This window comes from Elephas maximus, chromosome 14, assembly GCF_024166365.1.
Source record: "Elephas maximus indicus isolate mEleMax1 chromosome 14, mEleMax1 primary haplotype, whole genome shotgun sequence".
NCBI classification, from domain to species: domain Eukaryota; kingdom Metazoa; phylum Chordata; class Mammalia; order Proboscidea; family Elephantidae; genus Elephas; species Elephas maximus.
Window position 1 is genome coordinate 26,754,268 of NC_064832.1, and position 22,421 is coordinate 26,776,688.

The 22,421-nt window shown below is 43.7% G+C and overlaps 1 protein-coding gene across 1 annotated transcript in view; it reads left to right on the top strand.

Annotated features, from left to right (window-relative positions):
* The first annotated feature begins 1,291 nt into the window (after positions 1-1,291).
* C14H13orf42 (chromosome 14 C13orf42 homolog) overlaps positions 1,292-22,421 on the top strand; it is a 43,232-nt gene continuing 22,102 nt past the window's right edge. The window contains exon 1 of the mRNA XM_049853387.1: positions 1,292-1,708. Within this exon, the coding sequence (XP_049709344.1) occupies positions 1,292-1,708 (417 nt within the window). The remainder of the gene's footprint in view (positions 1,709-22,421) is intronic.

Sequence of the window (22,421 nt, forward strand, 5' to 3'; positions counted from 1 at the left end):
TGATTATTTTTCCATTTCAGTAAAGAATGGTGTTGGAATTTGGGTCAGGATTGCGTTATACCTATAGACCACTTTCGGTAGTATTGACATTTTCACAATGTTAAGTCTTCTAATCCATATGTATCTACATTTATTAAAAAAAAACAAAAAACCATGGTTATTGTTCTAGAGAAAGACATAGCAAATTTTTAAATATATATATACAGACATCTCTGGATATCTGATTAAACTATACCTTTCTCTCTCTCTCCAAGATAAAAAAGAAAAAAATCAGGAAAAATAAAACTTGCTAACACATATATCCAATAACATTTTTCATACAATTTCTGGGGGTTCATCGTCTATCTAAAGCCCACCCCAGATTAAGAAAATGCCTGTCCTAGATAGCTCCGGGCTTCAGCTCTTTGACTGAAGCCCAGAAGAGAAATGGGCTATGCTGACAAATGAATGCAATAGTGATGTTTGGCATTTGCCTGAGAAAAACCCTAGCAGAAACATCCCTGAGATTCCTAAGTATTCATACAATGCTCTTGAAAAACAGCTTACCTCTAATTTGAACTGGTTAATTTATATTCAAGTGTGCTTGGGCTAAAGACGGTGTCTGCCCCAGGCACATTGCCACCCTCATCTCCTGACGGTTCGTGCAGAAAGCCAAGGCCCGGACACCTGAGCCGTCCTGCTCTGTACAATGGCCCCTATCCGGTGACCGCGCCAGGTGGTCTTACTGCGGCGCAGGCTGAAGCTCCGGAACCCAGCTTATCAGGCACCTGCCACCCCTGACAGGGGCCCATCCCGGGGGCTGGATTTTACACACACGGCCTTGGACTTAGAGGCAGCCCTCCAGAGTGGGGTTCCTTCTGAACCGGCGGTGAGGGCCGGGGCCAGCTGAGCCAAGGCGGAAATGTAAAATCCACACCAAGATCAAGTCACGGTCAGAGTGGGAAATGAGAAAGAAAGGAAAGAAGTGAGCGAAAGGGCACAGTCAGGCTCTCTTCATCTGCCAGGCCTTTGATGGAAGAGCACCGAAGGTTTTGGCACCAAATGGTTCTCCAAAGCCAGCCAGGGAACTTGCTTTTTCAGCTTTATTCCGGCAGGTTGTTTCCGCAGCGTGGCGACTGGGTGTAGCTGTCCCCCATGAGAGATGCCCAGGCCCCCCGCCTGACCCAGCCGGCACTGGGGACCCCAGAGGCGGATGGCAGCAGGCCTGCGTGGCGGCCGCCTCTCCCCCAGCTAGATCAGGTGGCGGCGGCGCAGGCAGCTGGAAGGGGCCCACGGAGAGACACCAAGCACCATGTTCAGGAAGATCCACTCAATCTTCGGCTCGGGCCCGCAGAGGAAGGCAGAGGCCGAGAGCCCGTACTACGGCGGGGCCAGCCCGGCCGTGCGGCTCCTTCGCAGCAGCTCCATGTACGTGGTCGGGGAGCACGGGGAGACGTTCAGCGAGTCCCTGAGGAAGCACAGGAGCGCCGGCAGCATGGACGGCAGCGCGCACTGCCTGCAGCGCGAGGGGGACCGGGCCTGGATGTCCTCGCGCGCCCAGGACTGCCTGCACTACTTGCAGGAGCTGCTGGCCCTGCGCAGGAAATACCTCAGCAGCCTCGGTGACCTGAAGGCCGGGCGCGTCGCGGGGCTTTCCTCCACGTCCTCCAAGTCCTCCTCCAAGGGGGGCAAAAAGGCCTTCACCCGGTCGACTCCCCAGGAGACAAAGGTACGTGCCGCCGAGCAGTGTCATTTAATACACTTGTGCAGTACACAGTAGGTCTCCTCCCGCCAGCCTGCACACCTGAGTGCAACGGGCCTCAGCCCCTCTCTCTCACCTTCCTCACGGCTTCATCTGACACATTTGAGGAGTGGTTGAGGAGTTCCTGGGTGGTGCAAACGGTTAACCAGCAGGGCTGCTAACCAAAAGGTTGGAGGGTCAAAAGGTCAGAGGTTCAAGTCCACTCAGGCACCTTGGAAGAAAGGCCTGGCAGTCTACTTCACAAAAATAGCCATTCCAAACCCTATGGAACACAGTTCTATTTTGATACCGAGGAGTCCTCATGAGTCAGAGGCAACTCCAGGGCCAATGCTTTTTATTTAGTAGTTCTCGGAGACTCTACATGGTCATGTGCCCAGTGGGAGAAGGTTGCCAGTCCCGTGTTTATTTTTCACGCCGAGGAAAGGGGGTGGAGCAGGCTAGTGGGGAAGCCTGGGCTTTGGCTTGGGGGTACTGCATTTTCAGGCACGGCTGTCATTGGCCACCTGACTCCCTAAATGAGATGACGCTCTCAAGATGTTTGGGTGACAGGGACTGGCAGAGAATTTCCCAACAAATTATCGTTATTATTTATTTATAATTATTGCTAGTATTAGCACATCTAAAAATCCAAGTGAAATATTTATATGAGCTACCGGTACCAGCTGCCGTCGAGCTGACTCCGACTCCTGGTGACCCCTGTGCGTCAGAGTAGAAACTGTGCTGCACAGCATTTTCAATGGCTGATTCTTCAGAAGTAGATCACCCGGCTTTTCTTCTGAGGCACTTCTGGGAGGATTTGAATTTCCAGCCTTTCAGTTAGCAGCCAAGTGTGTTAACCATTTGCACCACCCAGAGACTAAATGTTTTCAAATATCTAGGTGCTCAGCCCCATGCAAGCCAACTAACAGGAGGATTTACTCAGCCTGCAGCTTGGGCTCAGGTGTTTGGCAGCTCAAGCTACAGGCACAGAGAGTCTATGTCTCGAAGGAGATTACGGGGCAGTTTTGCTGGGGACTGGGGGTCTGAGCCCAGACTGACACAAGCATGAAATCAGGGACAGAAAGAACGTGCATTGTTCTTGTCGTTTATACTTACCGTAGTGCTTTTGCGTATCTCATCGTTCTTTGAGCATTTCAATAATGCCCTCCAGAGGCATCGCAGATGAGCCGGCTGAGACTCAGCGACCTTACCTGTATGTGCTTGGCCATCTGGTTCCCACCATGACCCCCAATTTGGCCTCATTTCCCACTCCTCACATCCACTTTTGTATGCCTGTGGTGGAGGCTGTCTTGTACGTTGGTCACTCACTCTCCTGACGGCTGGATAGAAGGTGTTCAGAGCAGACCTGTCTCCCATTCCTTGCTGTCTGCTGAGAGTGCCCTCAGGCTGGGCAGCTCCATCAATGAGGGATGACTGATTGGCCTGCTGTCAGATTGGTGGGACTTGCCCTAGCCCAATGGTTCCAACGGTCTTCATTTTATAGCAGGTGGGAGCAATTTAAATAACCATTTCCAACCCTCAGAATATGTCTGCTTTGGGACTCATATAAAAGAGTCCTAGTTCTTGAGTCCTGGTGCTGACCCTGTGCCTAGCCAGCTGTAGATGTGTGGGTCAGTCATCTTGGGGACACCTCTGTTGATGGAGGGGTCCAGTGGCTTCGGGGCTCCCTTCCAGCTTGAGTATTTTGGGGCTGTAGGTTCTAGTTAGATTTTCTGTAGACACCATACTTCCCTGCAGAATGGAGCTCTCTCCAGGTAGAACTCCCCTCCCTTTCTCCTTCTCCTTCCTTGTTCAGATGCTGAAGGTGAGGGAAGGGCTGGAAGCAGAACAACCCACTCTGGCCCTGGAGGGACGGCTGTGAAGAGGGGCACAGGCATGATACAGTGTATGGGGTTTCTCAAGAGATGACCCTCCCAGGGTGGAATCAGGAAAGGGTCCATCAGCCTAAGGTCTGAATTTCAGCTCTACTGTTTACCAGCCAAGGCACCCTGGTGGCACAGTGGTTAAGTGCTCAGCTGCTAATTCAAAGGTTGTCTGTTTAAACCCACCAGCCGCTCCATGGGAGAAAGATGCGACAGTCTGCCCCCGTAAAGATTTATAGCCTTGGAACCCTATGGGGTAGTTCTACTCTGTCCTACAGGGTCACTTTGAGTCAGAATTGACTCAAAGGCCACGGGTTTTATTTACCAGCTGAGGAGTCCCTGGGTGGTACAAACATTTGAGTGGTTGGCTACTAACCAAAAGGTTGGAGGTTGGAGTCCACCCAGAGTTGCCTCAGAAGGAAGGCCTGGTGGTCTATGTCCAAAAAATCAGCCATTCAAAAACCTGTGGAGCACAGTTCTATTCTGACACACATGGGGTTGCCATGAGCTAGAACGGACTCAAGGGGCAACTAGTTTGATTTTTTCATGTTTTATTTACCAGCTGTATGACTTTGTCTGGTTGGGTTACCTCTCTGTATCTCTATTTCTGAAGTATAGAATGGAAATAGTAATAAACCTTGCGAGGTGTCAGCAGGATCATGTGTGTGACAGCAGCACCTGGCAATACTAGGTACTTGAGTGTTTGTTGACTCTGAGATGTAAGGGGCAGGAGGCTTTCAGCAGCCTTTACACAAACTGCTTTCCTGCACTGCTTCTCCTAAAGAAAGAGCTGTATGCTGGGTGCACATTGAAGTAACAGGTGCGGGCTCCGTGGCTGGCCAGGTGGTCCGTGGTTACCTGCTCTCTGTGCATAGCTGGCTCAGGGGACCAGGAGGGCTCCTTCCTCCTGAAAGGTCATTACCCTCCTGCATGGGTAGAAAATGCCTGCTGAGCTTCAAGCTGTGGGACAAAGAGCATTATTTTCCCTGGCTCCCTGTTATGGATTGAATTGTGTCCTCCAAAAAGAAATGCTGAAGTCCTAACCCCTGTACCTGTGAATGGACCTCGTCTGGAAAAGAGAGTCTTTGCAGCTGTAATTAGTCAACCTGCGGTCATACTGGAGTAGGGTGTGCTCTCATCCAATCTGACTGGTGTCCTTATGAGAAGAGGAGAAGAGACACAGCCAGAGACACAGAGGAAAGACAGCTATGTGAAGACAGAAGCAGAGGCCGGAGTGATGCAGCCACTAGCCAAGGAGTGCCTGGGGCCACCAGAAGCTGGATGAGGCAAGGAAGGATTCACCCCTAGAGACGTTAGAGGGAGCATAGCCTCGCTGACCTTGAGTTTGGACATTTAGCCTCTAGAACTGTGAGTGAATAAGTTGCTGTTGTTTTAAGTGACCTAGTTTGTGGTACGTTGTTACAGCAGCTCTAAGAACCAAATACACTCCCCTACAGAGCTAACTGTTCTGTCTCTTCTCCTATATTCCAAGCACGCACAATGTTAGTTCATTCTAGCTTCTCACATTCTTATGCAATTTGTTATGTTAAAACAGAAATCATATTGAGCCAATAATAGAAATTGATTGAAGTTTATTTAATATATGATTTACCAATCAGAGTAGCATTTCGACTAGAGTATAAAATGTTGCAAAGAAGAAAGACTTTTTTTTACAGATTCTAATACTCCAGATTATCACTAAACCTAAAAAACCAAACCCATTGCTGTCAAGTCAGACTCATAGCAATGCTGTCGGATGGAGTAGAACTGCCCCATAGAGTTTCCAAGGAGCAGCTGGTGGATTCAAACTGCTGACCTTTTTGTTAGCAGCCAAGCTCTTAACTACTGTGCCACCAGCCCTCCAGCTTATCTCTAGTAATATGTGGCCAGTGGAATTCTCTACAGCATTGTCTCGAAGAACGATTAAAATAATTACTGATTTACCCTAAAACGTAGCTGTAGTCTGACCTTTGGAGTTTCTGTTGAAACTGAACATATGTAATTCTTTTAAAAGAGCACAACACCTCAGGCAAAACATACTTTACTAATTTCTCTTGACGACTGTTTGACTTAAAAGAGACCAGTGTTCGAGGCTCAAGGCTCCAGGATCATCTTAGAGTGATAGCTTGGGTGGGTCACCGCCACCTCCACGGAACCCAGAAATCTGGATTCCAGGAGAATTAAAACTCTCTCAGTTGAAATGCACCCTGGGAGACTGCAGTAAGCGGAGTGAGCTTGGTTAAACTATAGCTGTTTCATGTTTCGATCCCCAGAGCAGAGCAGTGAATGCTTACAGGTCACATAGAGACACTTTATAAACGTCACAAGTCTGATGTCTTTTGTGCCATGTGAGAGCACTGGCCTTAATCTACCCAGGGACAGAGCAGTGTCACCTGTGGTTCCAGGTCACCTCGCTTCCCCCAAGTACCAGCCCTGGCCTGCCCGTAGATCTTATGTTCCCCTGTCTGCCACTCCTTTCGGGTAAGATACTGGCTTTTGAACTATTTTGATTGAGACTCACAGTAAGAACTACACTTCCTCCTCGCTTATTGACTATCTCAGTATCCAACATTTTGCATTTACAGTAGTAAAAAATCTACTGTCTGACTATTTTGCATATTAACGACGCACGCCTGGCAGTAACCAATGCCAAGGTGCCATGCGAGAGTAACGCTGGCTGTGATGGTTAAGGTTATGTGTCAACTTGCCTGGGCCATGATTCTCAGTGGTTTGGCAGCTATGTAATGATGTAATTTGGCAGTTATGTAATGATGTGGTCATCCTCCATTTTGTGATCTGATGTGGTCATCTTCCATTTTTGCATAAAGCTGATTTTCACATAATGACCTGGCCTTTGGAACCTAACCATGTCAATAAGTGAGGAGTGGGTATATATTTGATATATTGTCTTAGTTTGCTCAAACATACAACCAAAACAAAAGTTTCATGAAATAGTCTTATTCCTGTTTCTTATACTGCACTCTGATATTTTTCAATCTATTCTATGCTATTCTGTTTTCTCTTTCTTTCTTTTGATGCAAGTCATGACACACTAAGTTGATTTCACAAATCACTATTGGTCAAGACCCAATTTTTATGCCCAGGAGACAGACATTTCTAGTAGGGTGCTGGAATGCTACTGGTGTCTAAGACATAAAGCACCAGGCTGCCAGATAGTCTATTATCCCAGCCCCCTGGGATTCCGAAGGCTGGAAGGGTGCCACGTGGTTGATAGGAGGAAGTGAGGACAGACAGAAGTGGGGCTGGCCCGGGCGGGGGTGGGAAGCCACCCTCAGTCCCTGCATGGAGGGGTCTCAGCCAAGCTCTGTGACAACCTGCTTTTCCCTCAGAGTAGGAAGTCCTTCCAAAAATAAAGTTTTTTTTTTTTTGCAACATTTTAAAATAAAAATGGAAAAATTCAAATCTGTGGATTTTTGTGTCACTATTGAAGTCCTTGGGAGTCCTGGTGGTGCAGTGGTTAAGAGTTTGGCTGCTAACCAACAGGTCAGCAGCTCAAAGCCATCAGCCACTCCTTGGAAACCCTATGGGGCAGTTCTGCTCTGTCCTATGGGGTTGCTATGAGTTAGAATTGACTCGACGGCAATTTTTTTTTTTTTTTTTGGTGTCCCTGGTGGCGCAAATGGTTACATGCTCAGCTGCCGACCGAAAGGTTGGAGGTTGGAGTCCACCCAGAGGCACTTCAGAAGAAAGGCCTGGCAATCTACTTCTGAAAATTCAGCCATTGAAAACCCTATGGAGCACAGTTCTACTCTGACACACATGGGCACCGTGAGACAGAGTTGACTTGACAGCAGTTGGTTTCCTTCTGTCTTTGTTTTGCATTGGGCATGAGCTGCAGTTTGAGACTCTTCTTTGGGATGCTCAGCTCTTAGGATCTGGGACAGTGCATGATGCAATGGGAGAAGAACAGCACATTTGCAGTGGGGCCTATCCTAGCTTGTGGAATCTCAGAACCTGTAGGCAAGGCCCCGCCTGCTCTGGGCACCTTTGATGCATCTGTCAGAGAAGAGGAGCAGTGAATGGCCCCCTCCTCACCCCGCCTTCCTCTGCTCTTCAGCCACCGCCTGGGCACAGTCAGAGTGGTCAGCAGTTACTCCTGAGTTCTGCAAACCCTGCATGTGGGGTACCAGCCTCATTCTACAGGTGAGGAAACTGTAGTTTCCCAGACATTAGTGGTTTATGTAAGGCCATACACTTGACAAACCAAGGGCCAAGATTTCAAACCAATTTGTATATGTCAAAATGCCCACACTCTTCACTGTGCCACAACTCCTTTCAATCGGAAAGGTTTTTTGAGTTTGTATATGTTATGGATTGAGTTGTGTTCCCCCAAAATATGTGTTAAAATCCTAACTCCTGTACCTGTAAATATAACCCTGTGAGCAAATAGGGTTTCCTTTTATTATGTTGATTAGGTCATTGCAGTAGGGCGGGTCCTAAACCTAATCACTTCTGAGTTATGAAAAGACCAGAAAGGAATACCTGGGGCTACCAACAAGGAAAGAATCCACACAGCCAAGACCTTGATTTGGATGTTCAACCTCCAGAATTGAGACACAATAAATTTCTGTTCTTTAAATCCACCCATTTGTGGTATTTCCATTGCGGCCCCTTTAAGACACTAAGACAATGTAGCAGAGAAGACGCAGGAGGGTACAGCTCAGGATGCTGTGAGGAGGCTGCTCCATTCTGCACACCTGGGTAAGGGGAGTCCTTAGGGGAATACCTGCCCCCTGACTCGCATGGAGCTGGCTCCTTGGCCTGGTCTCCCTTTGTCCAGGAGGAACCTGGCATGAAATTAAGAGATCAGAAGGAATGTTTTTGTTACCACGAATTGCAGGTTCGAGCCACCTGCAGCAAAGCCGATACTGAGACAGGAAGAGGTAAGCAGTAAGAAGGCTTTATTGAATACCAGTATTCAAAAAAAAGTTTTTTTTTTTTTTATTCAAGAGACAGAGGGGATTAAATTTCTCCCAAATTCTGTCTACCCTAAAGGGTTGATGGGAGGGTTTTATATGGGAAAGATCAGGGTTCCCTAATGTTTTGAGCACATAGTCCACAAAACAACTACAAAAGTCTTTATTAAACTAAAGATAAAGATGTCAGGCACCTGGACTCTAATTAGTCTATTTATAACAGGCTGAAAAACTCTCATAAGAATCTCTCTGCTAGTGGATCTGTTTTGCCAAGTCCACTGTGGCTGAGATAGGGAGCAAGAAAGAAAGCCTTCCTGTTGGTTTGCAGGCTGAAGGCCATTTCTCAAGAGAACCAAGGCCACAGGAGCTGAGATAGCGCCGCATCCCTTTGGAAGAGACCAGTGCAGCTGGTGCAATTAAAAAATGTTTAGAGATTACTTACAGCATCATTAGTCATGTCAACCTCGCAATCACCTATTTCGAATAGGGGAAAACATGTTGTAAGGTAGTAAGGTGTTTGTTATGTTTAAGAGTGGAACAGACTGCTCAGCTATATTTTGAACAGAGCCTGCACCATTTTCCAAGGACTAGAGATTTTTTTTTTTTTTTTTTTAGAGATTAATCACAGCTTATACAGCTGTACTAAAACAAATGAGAAAATATATTCTCCCTAATATTAAAACACTAAAGAAAATACACTTTCGCTACTTCATTTTAAGCTTTCTTCACCAATTCACGTGTAAAATTCCCCTTCATCTTAGAGTCTTCTCTTTGCGTGGCTCCCTCTGATTCCATTGTTGCTCTAGGTTGCGACCACGTTTAGATATTTGGTTTGTACTACCTACTTCTGCATTTCCCGAAATGCGCTGGAAAAATAGCTGGTGAAACAGCATGAGCCGAGCTGGACTGTGAATTTCGTGATGGGTAGGGGCTGTGTCCTCAAATCATTTCAACAAAAATAATTTTATAATTCCCAACTCATCCTACCAAATATCTGAGATGAGCCACACAGTGGAATAATAAAATCACCACAGAAATTGGAAAACCCGGCGAGAGAAAACATCAACAGAAAATCAAGACCACTCAGAAGACTGTGCGGATCATATGGGCTAACTCAGTTGCTGTGGATAAGCTTTGACGTGGCTCTGCGCTGGCTGGAAGCCGCAATAAAAACAGAGCTGGACTCGTTTCAAGGTTCTAGCCATCTGAAAAGAAGAAGCCTAACAGCTATTTAGGGGAAGCAAGATTTTTCCCAGCTTAGAATTCCTAAATTTCTCACACAGGGCTTTATGCAGGAAACCTTGTATGATGTGGTTGATGGTGCTCTCGACAATATTTTAGTAGTAATTCGTTAATAGATACAGAATTTATTCATTTATCAACACGTCTTTATTGACCACACACTAGATGCCGGTGCCTCCTCTCTGTCAGTTTGTTGTACTGTGGTGGGTTGCGTGTCGCTGTGACGCTGAAAGCTATGCCACCAGTATTTCAAATACCAGCAGAGGTTTCAGTGGCGTTTCTAGACTAATATAGATTAGGAAGAAAGACCTGGAAATATACTTCCAGAAAATCAGCCACTGAAGCCCTATGGAGTTCATTTCTACTCTGACGCACAGGGGATTGTCATGAGTCACAGTCGACCGCGGCACAACTGATTTGGTTTTCAGAACCATCACTTTTCTCAGCTTGGCTTTTATTTATTTGTTTATTTTTAAATAACAGCTTTATTGAGGTATAACTCACACACCATAAGGTCTACCCTTTAAAGTGGACAGTTCAGTGGTTTGCAGTATATTGTTGGGCCACCCTCACCACTGTCTAATTCTAGGACATTTCCTTCACCCCCAAAAAGAAGCCCCCTACCCATTTCAACTTGGTTTTTGATGGGAGGTGTAGAGCAAAATGTTTTCCAGTATGCCCTGACCCTGACTAGAGTGATGGCTGGCATTTGGGCCCTTAGGGCCGGATGGACAAGTAACCATGGTATGAAAACTGAAATATGTCAGTGAACCCTGGCTGGGAGGAGATCTCGGGGGATCTGGCTGCAGAGCCAGGGCTGACCTAAGGAAGCAGTTTGGGTTACCTACAGAACGGGTTTCAGCAGGGCTTCCAGACTAAGATGGACTAAGAAGAAAGGCCTGGCAATCTATTTCTGAAAATCAGACAGTGAAAACTCTATAGGTCACAACAGTCCCATCAACAACCAATCATGGGGATGGCGCAGGACTGGGCAGTGTTTCGTTCTGTTGTGAGTCAGAGGGTGACTTGACAGCAGCTAACAACAACAACAACAATGGCACACCACGGAACACTAGTCCTCATTAATTCCCCCATAGATTATCCAGCTTGGAGCAGCTTGGGTTCCTGATATGTTTGTCTGGCAAAGTGTCTACCCTGCCCCCACCCCTCCCACCACCCCCCTCCACCCCCCCACCAGCCAGAGCAGTTCACCTGCTATAAATATGATTTTTAAAAGAATCAGTTGAATTCTGGAGAATGGCTGCCAAAAGTCAATGCCTTTTATTTAAACGAATTTTGTTCTGACAACAGTAAGCTTTCAGAATCAATTTCCTACTGAGGCCACTCAATTCTAGTTCATAAAATGAAACCATATTAATAGCTAAGAGGAAGATTTCATCTCTATGGCAAGAAGGCCTGGATCTAATTCTTTTAAAAATATTCTAAGTTGTGTCCGGGATGGGGAGCCAGCTTAGGGTCTGTTCTACACCCCTAGGAGTTATCCTTCAGATCTGCAGTGGGGACTTTCCCCAAATGCAGGGTTTTTGCAGTGATGTTAAAATGTAGGCTTTCTGTGAGCATCAGTTCCTGGGGGGTTTATATCACTGCCTCATATCTGATTTGCAGAGTCAAAAGACAGTAAAAATTCAATTTGAGCCTCGAAGAGTGTTCCATTATGCTTGGCAGAGTTCTCCACAAGTTGACAGGCAGCGTATTAATGATTGATAACAGGGCATATGATTCCAGCAGCCCCTCACAGCCAGCCACGAGGTGTGTAATTATAGTCCCCAGTCAATCCTCTAAGCAGGTGCTGTTTCCTCTGTCCAGAAACAGTATTTCCTTCTTCTTTTTTCCTTTCCCCCATTCCCTGTTCACATGGCTAACTTGTCTTTTAAAACTTAGCAAGAAGTCACTTCCTCAGGCAGCTTTTTCTGATATCCACACTCCAAAACAGTGCATTTTCCTCCTCCCTGTGTTTAACTCCTGTCTCAGCACACTGCACACAGCACACAGCACAAAGCACACTGCACACAGCACACTGCACATAGCACACAGGACAAAGCACACAGCACACTGCACACAGCACAAAACACACTGCACACAGCACACTACGCATAGCACACTGCACAAAGCACACAACATACTACACACAGCACACTGCTCAAAGCACACAGCAAACAACACACTGCACACAGCACACTGCACACAGCACAAAGCACACAGCAGAAAGTACACAGCACACTGCACACTACACACTGCACACAGTACACAGCACACAGTATACTGTACACTGCCTTGTAATTGTTCACTCGCTCATCTCTTCTGCTGATTGTAGGCTCATTGAGGGAAGGAAATATGTCTTATTTATTTTTGTTCTTCAACATCTAGCTCAGAGCCAGGCACGAAATATTTGCCCAATAAAAGAATAGCCTGAGAGCCCCAAACTGTAATTTAAGAAGGACCTGTTACAAAGTTGGATGGAAGATCTGCAAAAGTAACAAGTCCAGGATTTTGAGTGAGAAAAGGCTTGCCTTTTGTTTTTAATAGCGTATAGTTCAAGTATATAAATATGGAATCATATCCTAACAATTAAAGTATTTAGTTTGTAATGGACCAGAGACCACCATCAATAACATACTTTTAAAAATAGCCTGTTTCTTAGAGGAGTTTTAGGTGTACAGAAAAACTCCACAGAAAGCACAGAGAGTTCCCACACACCCTTCCCCTCCCTGCAGTTCTCCTATCATTACAGGAAATTTTGCATTTCTGTGGTCTATTTGTTACAACTGATGAACTAATATTGACATGTTATAATTAACCAAAGTCCATAGCTCACATTAGGTTCACTTTTCATGTTGTACAGCCCTATGGGTTTTGACAAATGCATAGTGTCATCGTTCCACCATCACTGTACCACACAGCATAGTTCCACTGCCCAAAAGATACCTGGTGCTTCTCTTGTTCATCCCTTCCTCTGGCACGGTGACCACTTAGTCTATGTATTGAGAATTTGTATGCGTGGATGTGTTAAAGTTTCAGTGACGGTATTTTTCTTGCAAATTGTTTGTTTTTCATCAACAGTATGTTTGTTGTTTCGTATTTTCATATCTACCAATTGATAAATTCCCATCTTTTCTCATAAACACTTGTTCAGTTATGGGTGCACATTGCCTGAGGTGCTGTAATATAAAATGAATAAGGCTGTCTTTTGACGTGGTCCTGAATATCATCCCAAATACGGCAGAAAGCAAGGAGGATGTACTAGTCAGAGCTCTTTTGGTTGTACTTGACAGAATTCAGCTTAAATCCACCCACTGCCATCGAGTCGATTTCGACTCATAGCGACCCTATAGGACAGAGTAGAACTGCCCCACATAGTTTCCAAGGAGCTCCTGGTGGATTTGAACTGCCGACCTCTTGGTTAGCAGCTATAGCACTTAACCACTATGCCGATAATAGTGTAGGCAAAAATTGGAATGTGCTGGCTTGTATCCACAACCTGTTTGTCAGATGGTTGTGCTGTGATAGCTTGCATGCTGATATGATGTTGGGAGCTATGCCAGTGTTATTTCAATATTAGCAGGGTCACCCATGGTGGACAGGTTTTAGTGACACTTCCAGACTAAGGCAGACTAGGAAGAAAGGCCTGGCTATCTACTTCCAAAAATCAGTAAACAAAAATGCTATAGATGGATCACATAATATTGTCTGATACTTTGACTCACTTACTTTGGACATGTCATCAAGAAAGACCTATCACTGGAGAAAGGACATCATGTTTGGTAAAGTGGAGGGCCAGCAAAGGTGAAGGAAACTCTCAGTGAGATAGATTGATACAATTGCCGCAACAATGAACTCAACAAGTATGAAGATGGTGCAGGACCAGGTAACATTTTGTTCTCTTATACATGGAGTCACCGTGCATCGAAACCAACCAGATGGCAGCTAACAACAACGCTGGCTTATATAAGCAAACCAAGGAGGAGGAAAATTTGAGGCTGGTTGTAGGGACAATAGGAGTCAGGGTCGTAAGCATCCAGGACTTCCTCTTCCCCTATCTCTCGTCTCTGTCTTTCTCTACATGTCACCCTCAATGTCTTCCTACTGCAGGCAGTCTCTCCATGTGTGGCTGTCAGTACCTTCCAATTCACGGCATTTGAATTTGGCCACCAAAGCGGAAGGAGCTATATTTCCTTATTACAGTTAGAAGAACCCCAGGGCAAGACTCTGATGGACCCATTTTTTATCAGGTACCTACTGTCTGACTAAAAACTGTGACCAGGGAGGTGAGGTTTGGAAGAAGATATCGCCCCCCCGCCTTTTTTTTTAAATCATGGAGTTAGAAGACTCATCTCAAGAAGCGGGGTGGAGGGGTGCTAGATGGAAGAATAAATAAATGTCCTTGACAGAGTGCTATGTCCAGTGGTGTCTGCAGCTGGCTGAAGCTGGCCCACCCAGGGAACCAGTGGGAAATTTTCAAGTATTTTGTGAGCCAGGTGTTAAACAGCCTGTATTTAAAAATTCAATTACATAAGCTTACAATGAAATAAATAACATTAAAGATAAAGGCAACAGGTGTTATTTTTGCTCTTGAGATTACTTTTGTCTCTTGTGCCTGTAGGGTGAGAATGCCATATAATGGTGTGCTATAGTGCGTCTCCTCCCAGCGCCACATCAGGTGATGTCATATGGTAGTTTGGCATTAGCTGCAGTGGGAGTATTTACACCACGGAGACTGGAAACCCTAAAGATAAGGGCTCTCCTAAACGAGCAGTACCAGCACTACTGACATAATCCTGGGGTGTAAGCACCTGAGGAAACTCTAGTCAAGTTTATCCTGAAAACCTTCTTCTGATAACACGACATTGCTTGTGAGTGAATTGGAGCAGCTTTGCGGTTAATTTCACCCAGCCAAATGGTCCAAAGGAATACGATCTTCTTACATTCAGACCGTTTCCATATTTGGTCCTGGAAATTTCATCATCAATATTGACGTTCAGCATTTTAGGTATTATTAGGTCAAGAGCCTATTGGCAGTACTTCACAGAAGTAAGAAATACAGAGTTCTTGAAACTCGTCAAGTTAAAGCAAAAAGTATGGGTGGCACAAATGGCTAAGTGCTTGGCTGCTAACTGAATGGTCGGCAGTTCAAGTCTGCCCACAGGCACCTTGGAAGAAAGGATTTACTTCTGAAAAATCAGCCATAGAAAACCCTATGGAAGGCAGTTCTACCCCGACACACATGGGGTTACCACAAGTTCGACTTGACAGCAAGTGTTTCTTTTTTTTTTTTTTTTTCTGTATTGTGTTTTCGTGAAAGCGTACAGCCCAAATTAGTTTCTCATTCAAAAACTTATACACAAATTATTTTGTGACATTGGTTGGAATCCTCACAATATGTCAGCACTCTCCCCCTTTCCCTTTCTACCCTGGGTTCTCTGTGTCTATTCATCTAGTTTTCCTGTCCCTTCTTATCTTCTTGTCTTTGCTTCTGGAGAGATGTTGCCCATTGGTCCCGTATACTTGACTGGACTAAGAGTCAAGTTCCTCAGTGTGCATGATTTGTTTCGTAGACCTGTCAAATCTTTGGCTGAAAAGTAGACTTCAGGAGAGGGTCTTCAGTTCTGAATTAGCAGGTTGTCCAGGGGCCATAGTCTCGGGGGTTCCTCCAATCTCTGTCAGACCATTAAGTCTGGTCTTTTTTTGTGAATTTGAATCTTGTTCTACATTTTCCTCCCACTCTGTCCGGGACCCCTATTGTTACCCCTATCAGAGCAGTCAGTGGTGGTAGCTGGACACCATCTGCTGCTTCTGGGCTCAGGCTGGTGGAGGCTGTGGTTCATGTGGCCCATTAGTCCTTTGAACTAATATTTTACTTGTGTCTTTAGTTTTCTTCATTCTTCTTTGCTCTGAAAGTAATGGGAACAATAGCTGTATCTTAGATGGCTGCTCACAAGCTTTTAAGACCCCAGAAGCTACTCACCAAAGTAGGATGTAGAACATTTTCTTTATGAACTATTATGCCAGTTACCTAGATGTTTCCCAAGACTATGGACCCCAACCCTCAGCCTCAGCAACTCTGTCTCTCAAGGTGTTTGGATGTGTCTAGGAAGCTTCTATGACTGCCTTGGTCAAGTTGTGCTGACCTCCCAGATATTGCATGTTCTTTCCTTTCACCAACATTAGCACTTGTCTATTCTCTAGTTAGTGATTTTCCCTCCCCACCACTCCTGTACCGTCTAACAATCAAAGACTGTTTTTTTTCTGTATGTAAACCTTTTCTTGGGTTTTTATAATAGTGGTCTCATACAATATTTGTCACTTTGTGACTAACTTATTTCACTCAGCATAATGCCCTCCAGATTCATCCAAATTGTGAGATGTTTTGCAGATTCATCATTGTTCTTTATTGCTGCATAGTATTCCATTGTGTGTATGTATCATGATTTGTTCATCCATTCATCTGTTGATGAGCATTTATGTTATTCCCCTCTTTGCTACTGTGAATAATGCTGCAATGAACATGGGAATGTATATGTCAATTTGTGTGATGGCTCTTATTTCTCTAGGATATGTTTCTAGGAGTGGGATTGCTGGATCTTATGGTATTTCTATTTCCAGTTTTTTAAGGAGGTGTCATATTGTTTTCCATAGTAGTTGTACCATTTTAAATTCCCTCCAGCAGTGCGTAAGAGTTCCAGATCTCCCCACAACCTCTCCAAAGTTTATTATTTGCTGTTTTTTTTTTTTTTTGGCTAGTGCCAGTAATGTCAGGATGAGATGATATCTCATTGTAGTTTTGATTTGCATTTCTCTAATGGCCAGTGATGGCGAGCAATTCCTCATGTGCCTGTTAGCTATTTGAATGTCTTCTTTGGTGAAATGTCTGTTCATATCCTTTGGCCTTTTTTTAATGGAATTATTTGTCTTTTTGTTATTGAGGTATTGAACTATTCTATAAATTTTAGAAATTAGACCCTTGTCAGACATGTCGTAGCCAAAAATTATTTCTCAGTCTATAGGTTCTCTTTTTTACTCTTTTAGTAAAGTTTTTTGATGAGCTTAAGTATTTAATTTTTAGGAGCTCCCAGTTATCTAGTTTATCTTCTGATGTTTGTGCATTGTTAGTTATGGTTTGTATTGTATTTATGCCATGTATTAGGGCTCCTAATGTTGTCCCAATTTTTTCTTCCATGATCTTTATCATTTTAGGACCTGGTGGCACAGCAGTTAAGAGCTTGACTGCTAACCAGGAGGTCAGCAGTTCAAATTCACTAGCTACTCCTTGGAAACCCTATGGGGCAGTTCTACTCTGTCCTATAGGATCACTATGAGTTGGAATTGACTTGATGGCAATGGGTTTGTTTTTTAATCTGTTCTAGGTCTTTGATCCATTTTGAGTTACTTTTTGTGTATAGCATGACTTATGGGTCCTATTTCATTTTTTTACAGTTGGACACCCAGTTTTGCCAGCACCATTTGTTAAAAATATTGTATTTTCCCCATTTAATGGACTTTGGGCCTTTGTTAAAGATCAACTGGCCACAGGTGGCTGGATTTACATCTGGGCTCTCGATTCTGTTCCATTGCTCTATGTGTCTGTCATTGTACCAGTGCCAGGCTGTTGTAACTACTGCAGCTGTATAGTAGGTTCTGAGATAAGGTAGTGTAAGGCCTCCTGCTTTGTTCTTTTTCTTCAGTAATGCTTCCTTCCATATAAAGTTGGTGATTAGTTTTTCTATTTCATTAAAGAATGCTGTTGGTATTTGGATGGGGATTGCATTATATCTGTAGATTGTTTTGGGTAGAATTGACATTTTCACAACATTGAGGCTTTCTATCCATGAGCATGTAGGTCTCTTTTGGTTTCTTGCGGTAATATATCACAGTTTTCTTTGCATAGGTCTTTCATGTCCCTGGGTTGATTTATTCCTAAGTACTTTATCTTATTAGGGGCTATTGTAAATATTATTTCCCTGATTTCTTTTTCAAAGTTCTCGTTGTTGGTGTATAGGAATTCAACTGATTTTTGTATGTTTATCTTGTATCCTGCTGCTCTGCTGAATCTATTTGTTTCAGTAATTTTCTTGTGGAATCTTTGGGGTTCTTTGTGTGTAGGATCATATCATCTGCAAATAGGAATAGTTTTACTTCTTCCTTTCCAATTTGAATGCCCTTTATTTCTTTTTCTTTTTCCTGCCTCACCACTCTAACCAGGACTTCAGCAAAATGTTAAATAGGAGTGGTGATAAAGGGCATCCTTGTTTTGTTCCTGTTCTCAGGAGGGATGTTTTCAGTCTCTCTCCATTGAGAGTGATGTTGGCCATTAGTTTTGTAACCACCCCACTGCCGTCGAGTCGATTCCAACTCATAGCGACCCTATAGGACAGAGTAGAACTGCCGCATAGAGTTTCCAAGGAGCGCCCTTTATTATGTTGAGGAATTTCCCTTCTATTCCAATTTTATTGAGAGTTTTTATCAGGAATAGGTGTTGGACTTTATCAAATGCCTTTTCTGCATTGATTGAGTTGATCATGTGATTCTTTTCTTTTGTTCTAGTTATGTGGTGGATTACATTGATTGATTTTCAAATATTGAACCATTCTTGCATACCTGATATGAATCCTAGTTGTTTTTTTTTTTAATATGATGCTGAATTCTATTGGCTAGAATTTTGTTGAGAATTTTTACATCTATATTTATGGGAGATATTGGTCTGTAATTTTCTTTTTTTGTGGTTTCTTTGCCTGGCTTGGGCATCAGGGTTGTGCTAGCTTCATAGAGTGAATTCCGGAGTATTCCTTTTCTATGTTCTGAAATAGTTTGAGTAGTACAGATACTAGCTCTTTTCTGAATGTTTGGTAGAATTCTCCAGTGAAGCTGTCCAGGCCAGGGATTTGTTGTTGTTGGGTTTTTTTTTTTTTTTTACCTGTCCAGTCTGTTCTTTTGTTATGAGTCTGTTCAGATTTTCAGCCTCAGTTTGTGTTAGTTTAGGTAGGTAGTGTGTTTTTAGTAATTTTTTCATTTGTTCTAGGTTCTCAAATTTGTTGGAGTATAATTTTTCATAGTATTCTGTTATGATCCTTTTTATTTCCATTAGGTTTGTTGTAATATCCCCTATCTCATTTCTTATTTGGCTTATTTGGTTCCTCTCCTGTTTTTCTTTTGTCAGTTTGGCCAGTTGTTTGTTGATGTTGTTGATCTTTTCAAGCGACCAACTTTTGCTCTTGTTGATTCTTTCTATTGTTTTTCTGTACTCTATTTCATTTATTTCAGCTCTAATCTTTATTATTTTCTTTCTTCTAGTGGCTGTGGGCTTTGTTTGCTCTTCTCTTTCTATTTGTAAAGTCATGGGGCTAATGTTTTGATTTTGGCCATTTCTTTTTTGATGTGTGCATTTATTGCTATAAATCGACCTCTGAGCACTTCCTTTGCAGGGTCTCAAAGGTTTTGGTATAATGTTTTTTCATTCTCATTTGCTTTTAAGAATTTTCTGATTCCCTGTTTGATTTTTTCTATTACCCAGTTGTTTTAAAAAAAAAAAAATTTTTTTTTTTTGTTGTTTTTAAGCAAGGTGTTATTCAGTTACTCATAGCGACTCATGTATTTATTTATTTTTCCTTGCTCTTCTGTCATTGATTTCTACTTTTATGACATGCTTAGTATTAGTTCAATTTTTTGGATTTTATTGAGGGTTGCTTTGTGGCCTAAAATACGGTCTCTTCTGGGAAATGTTCCATGTGCATTGGGAAAGTATGTATACTTTGCTGCTGTTGGGTAGAGTGTTCTATATATATCTACAAGGTCACGTTGGTTGATTTTGACCTTTAGATTAGCAGTATCTTTGTTGAGTTTCTTTTTAGATATTCTGTCTTTTGCCAAGAGTGGCATGTTGAAGTCTCCTACTATTATTGTGGATCTGTCTATTTGTGTTTTCAGTGCTGTTAGAGTTTGTTTTATGTATTTTGGAGCGCTGTCTTTGGGTGTGTAATTATTTATTAAGGTTATGTCATCATGATGGATTGTCCCTTTAATCATTATATAATGTCCTTCCTAGTCTTTTATGGTTTACTTTGCCTTAAAGTCTATTTTATCTGAGGTTGGCATTGCCACTCCTGCCCTCTTTTGGTTACTGTTTGCTTGATATACTTTTTCCATCCTTTGATTTTTAATATATTTATGTCTTTGGGTCTAAGATGTGTCTCTTGTAGAGAGCATTTCTGCAGAGTAGTCAGAACGTAGTCTTACTGTTTCCCCTTTGTATGTGACTTTTCATTTTTCTCTAGCTGCTCTCAGGATTCTTTCTTTGTCCTTTTCTTTTTGGCAAGTGTTATGATATGTCTTGGTGACTTTCTTTTGTGGTTGTCCTATACGAGGTTCGTTGAGCTTCTTGGATAGTCAGCTTTTCAACTTTCATGATAGAAAGTTATCTGCCAGCTAATCTTCAACAGTCTTCTCTGTGTTTTCTATTTTCTATTCTGCAACTCTGACCATGTGCAAATTTTTGCTCTTGATTGTGTCCCACGTAACCCTTAGCTTTTCTTCATTCTTTTCTCTGATTTTTCCTCAAACAAACTGGCATCCATGGATTTGTCTTCAATCTTGCTGACTCTGTCTTCCATTGTTTCAAATTTGCTCCTAAAACCTTCTATTGGGTTGTCCATTTCTGACGTTTTGTTGTTTATCTTTTAGATTTCTAGTTTCTGTTTTGGTATGATTTCTAATTGTTTCCTTATCTTGATGTTTCATTCTTGTATTATTTTCCTGAATTATTCTATTGCTTTTCCTGTTCTCCTTGGTTTTGGTTATGCTTTAATTGGTTTTGTCTGTGTTTTCCATGATTTTTGTCTCTTTTATCTTTGGTTTTGTTTGTGTTTTCCTTGGAGACCCCTAAATATTAGTCTTTTGAATTCCATATCAGGTATTTCCACTGCCTTTTCTTCTACTGGAAGGTCATCTGATTCTTTATTTTGGTTGCTCGCTGGAGCCATTTTGTCCTGCTTTTTTATATGTTTCGATGTTGCCTGCTGTGTCCAAGACGTTGAGGTAGTATTTTCTTAATTACTGATTGTCTGTTTGTTTCATCCTACTTCTTTGTTTTGTTTTGTTATGTCAGGGTGGGTGGGGCAGGTGTGTGCTTTGCTGCTTGCTCATCTGTGGGCATGATAGCTCTCACCACTTTGCCCAGGTAGGAATGACAGCAGCAGGCAAGACAATCCTGCTTTGCTGTACAGTGATTTGGATAGGTGGCTAAGGGAGGACTGGGAAGGTGCTGTCTGCCTCCTGATGTTGGTCCAGTGATATGGCACCATTCACTGCCCCTCCCCAGATAGGTGGGGGTGTCAAGGGGGAGTGGTACAGGCTCACTTCCTACCATTCAGCAGATGGTTGAGTGATAGCAGCAGAGGGGCAGTACAAGCCCGGTGTGGCGGTAGGCCTGAGTAGCAGGGGTGCTGTAGCCATGGCAGCATGGCAGGGGCTGGTGGGAAATGGGGTTGGCGTACAGGGCTAAGTGGATGGAGGCAGGGCAGACCTGGAGGCCAGTGGGAAGGGGTGGAAGGTATTGTATGGGGCTAGGTGGGAGGTAGAAGGAAAAAAAAGAAAGAAAAAGAGAAAAATGTTGGTGGGTGGGAGTGGGGCAGACCTAGTGCCGTTGCACTTGTGTGCTAGTAGCAGCCTATCTGCAGCTATCCAAAAAGTATGAGGCATATCATATCTCTGGGTGTTACTGCCAAATCTGTCTCAAAGAAGAGAATGAGAACCACTGGTCTAGTGTGGAGATAGGTAGGTAGGTAGGTAGATAGATGATAGATAGATAACTGCTGGTGAGTCACCTTGAACTCATGGTGACCTTATGTACAACAGAATGAAATGTTGCCCAGTGCTGCATCATCCTCGTGATCATCGTTGGCATGTTCAAGCTCATTGTTGCATCTATTGTGCTAATCTATCTCCTCAAGGGACTCCTTTGCCCTCGCTGGCTCTCTGCTTCAGTAAACATAAATTGATTCTTCCTGATGATCTTTCCAAAGCGAGCAAGTCGAACAATGTTCTGTTGTGATCCCTAGGATTTTCATTGGCTAATTTTAGGAAGTAGATTGCCAGTCCTTTCTTCCTAGTCTGTCTTAGCCTGGAAGCTCCACTGAAACCTGTCCACCATGGGTGATCCTGCTGGTATTTGAAATACTGGTAGCCTAGCTTCCACATCATAGCAACATGCAAGTCGCTGCAGTCTGACAAACTGACAGACAGGTTGGTGGAGTGTGGGGCTACAGAAGGTAGAGTACAATACTCTCCAGTGGACCTATACACACAGGCACAATGTGAGCATAGAAAATATGTGCCTAGAGTCAGGGAAAGCTTCAGAGAGGAGCTGACACATGAGCTGACCCTCCAAGGAGGTAAGGGGAATTGCCAAGGAGAGAAGGCAAGAAGGAGGCTAGATGCTCAGTGGTGGTCCTTTTGGCTCTGGGTGGGTTTAGAATGTTCATCCAACCCAACCTCTGATAAAATATTGCTGTTTGCAACTGAAAATTCATTTTATAGAATTCAGATCTCTTGTAGACAAATGCTGACAGAGCCCCGGAGTAAATGTATGGGTTGGAGAAGAGGGTAGCCCAGGTACCCAGGGGGCAGGTG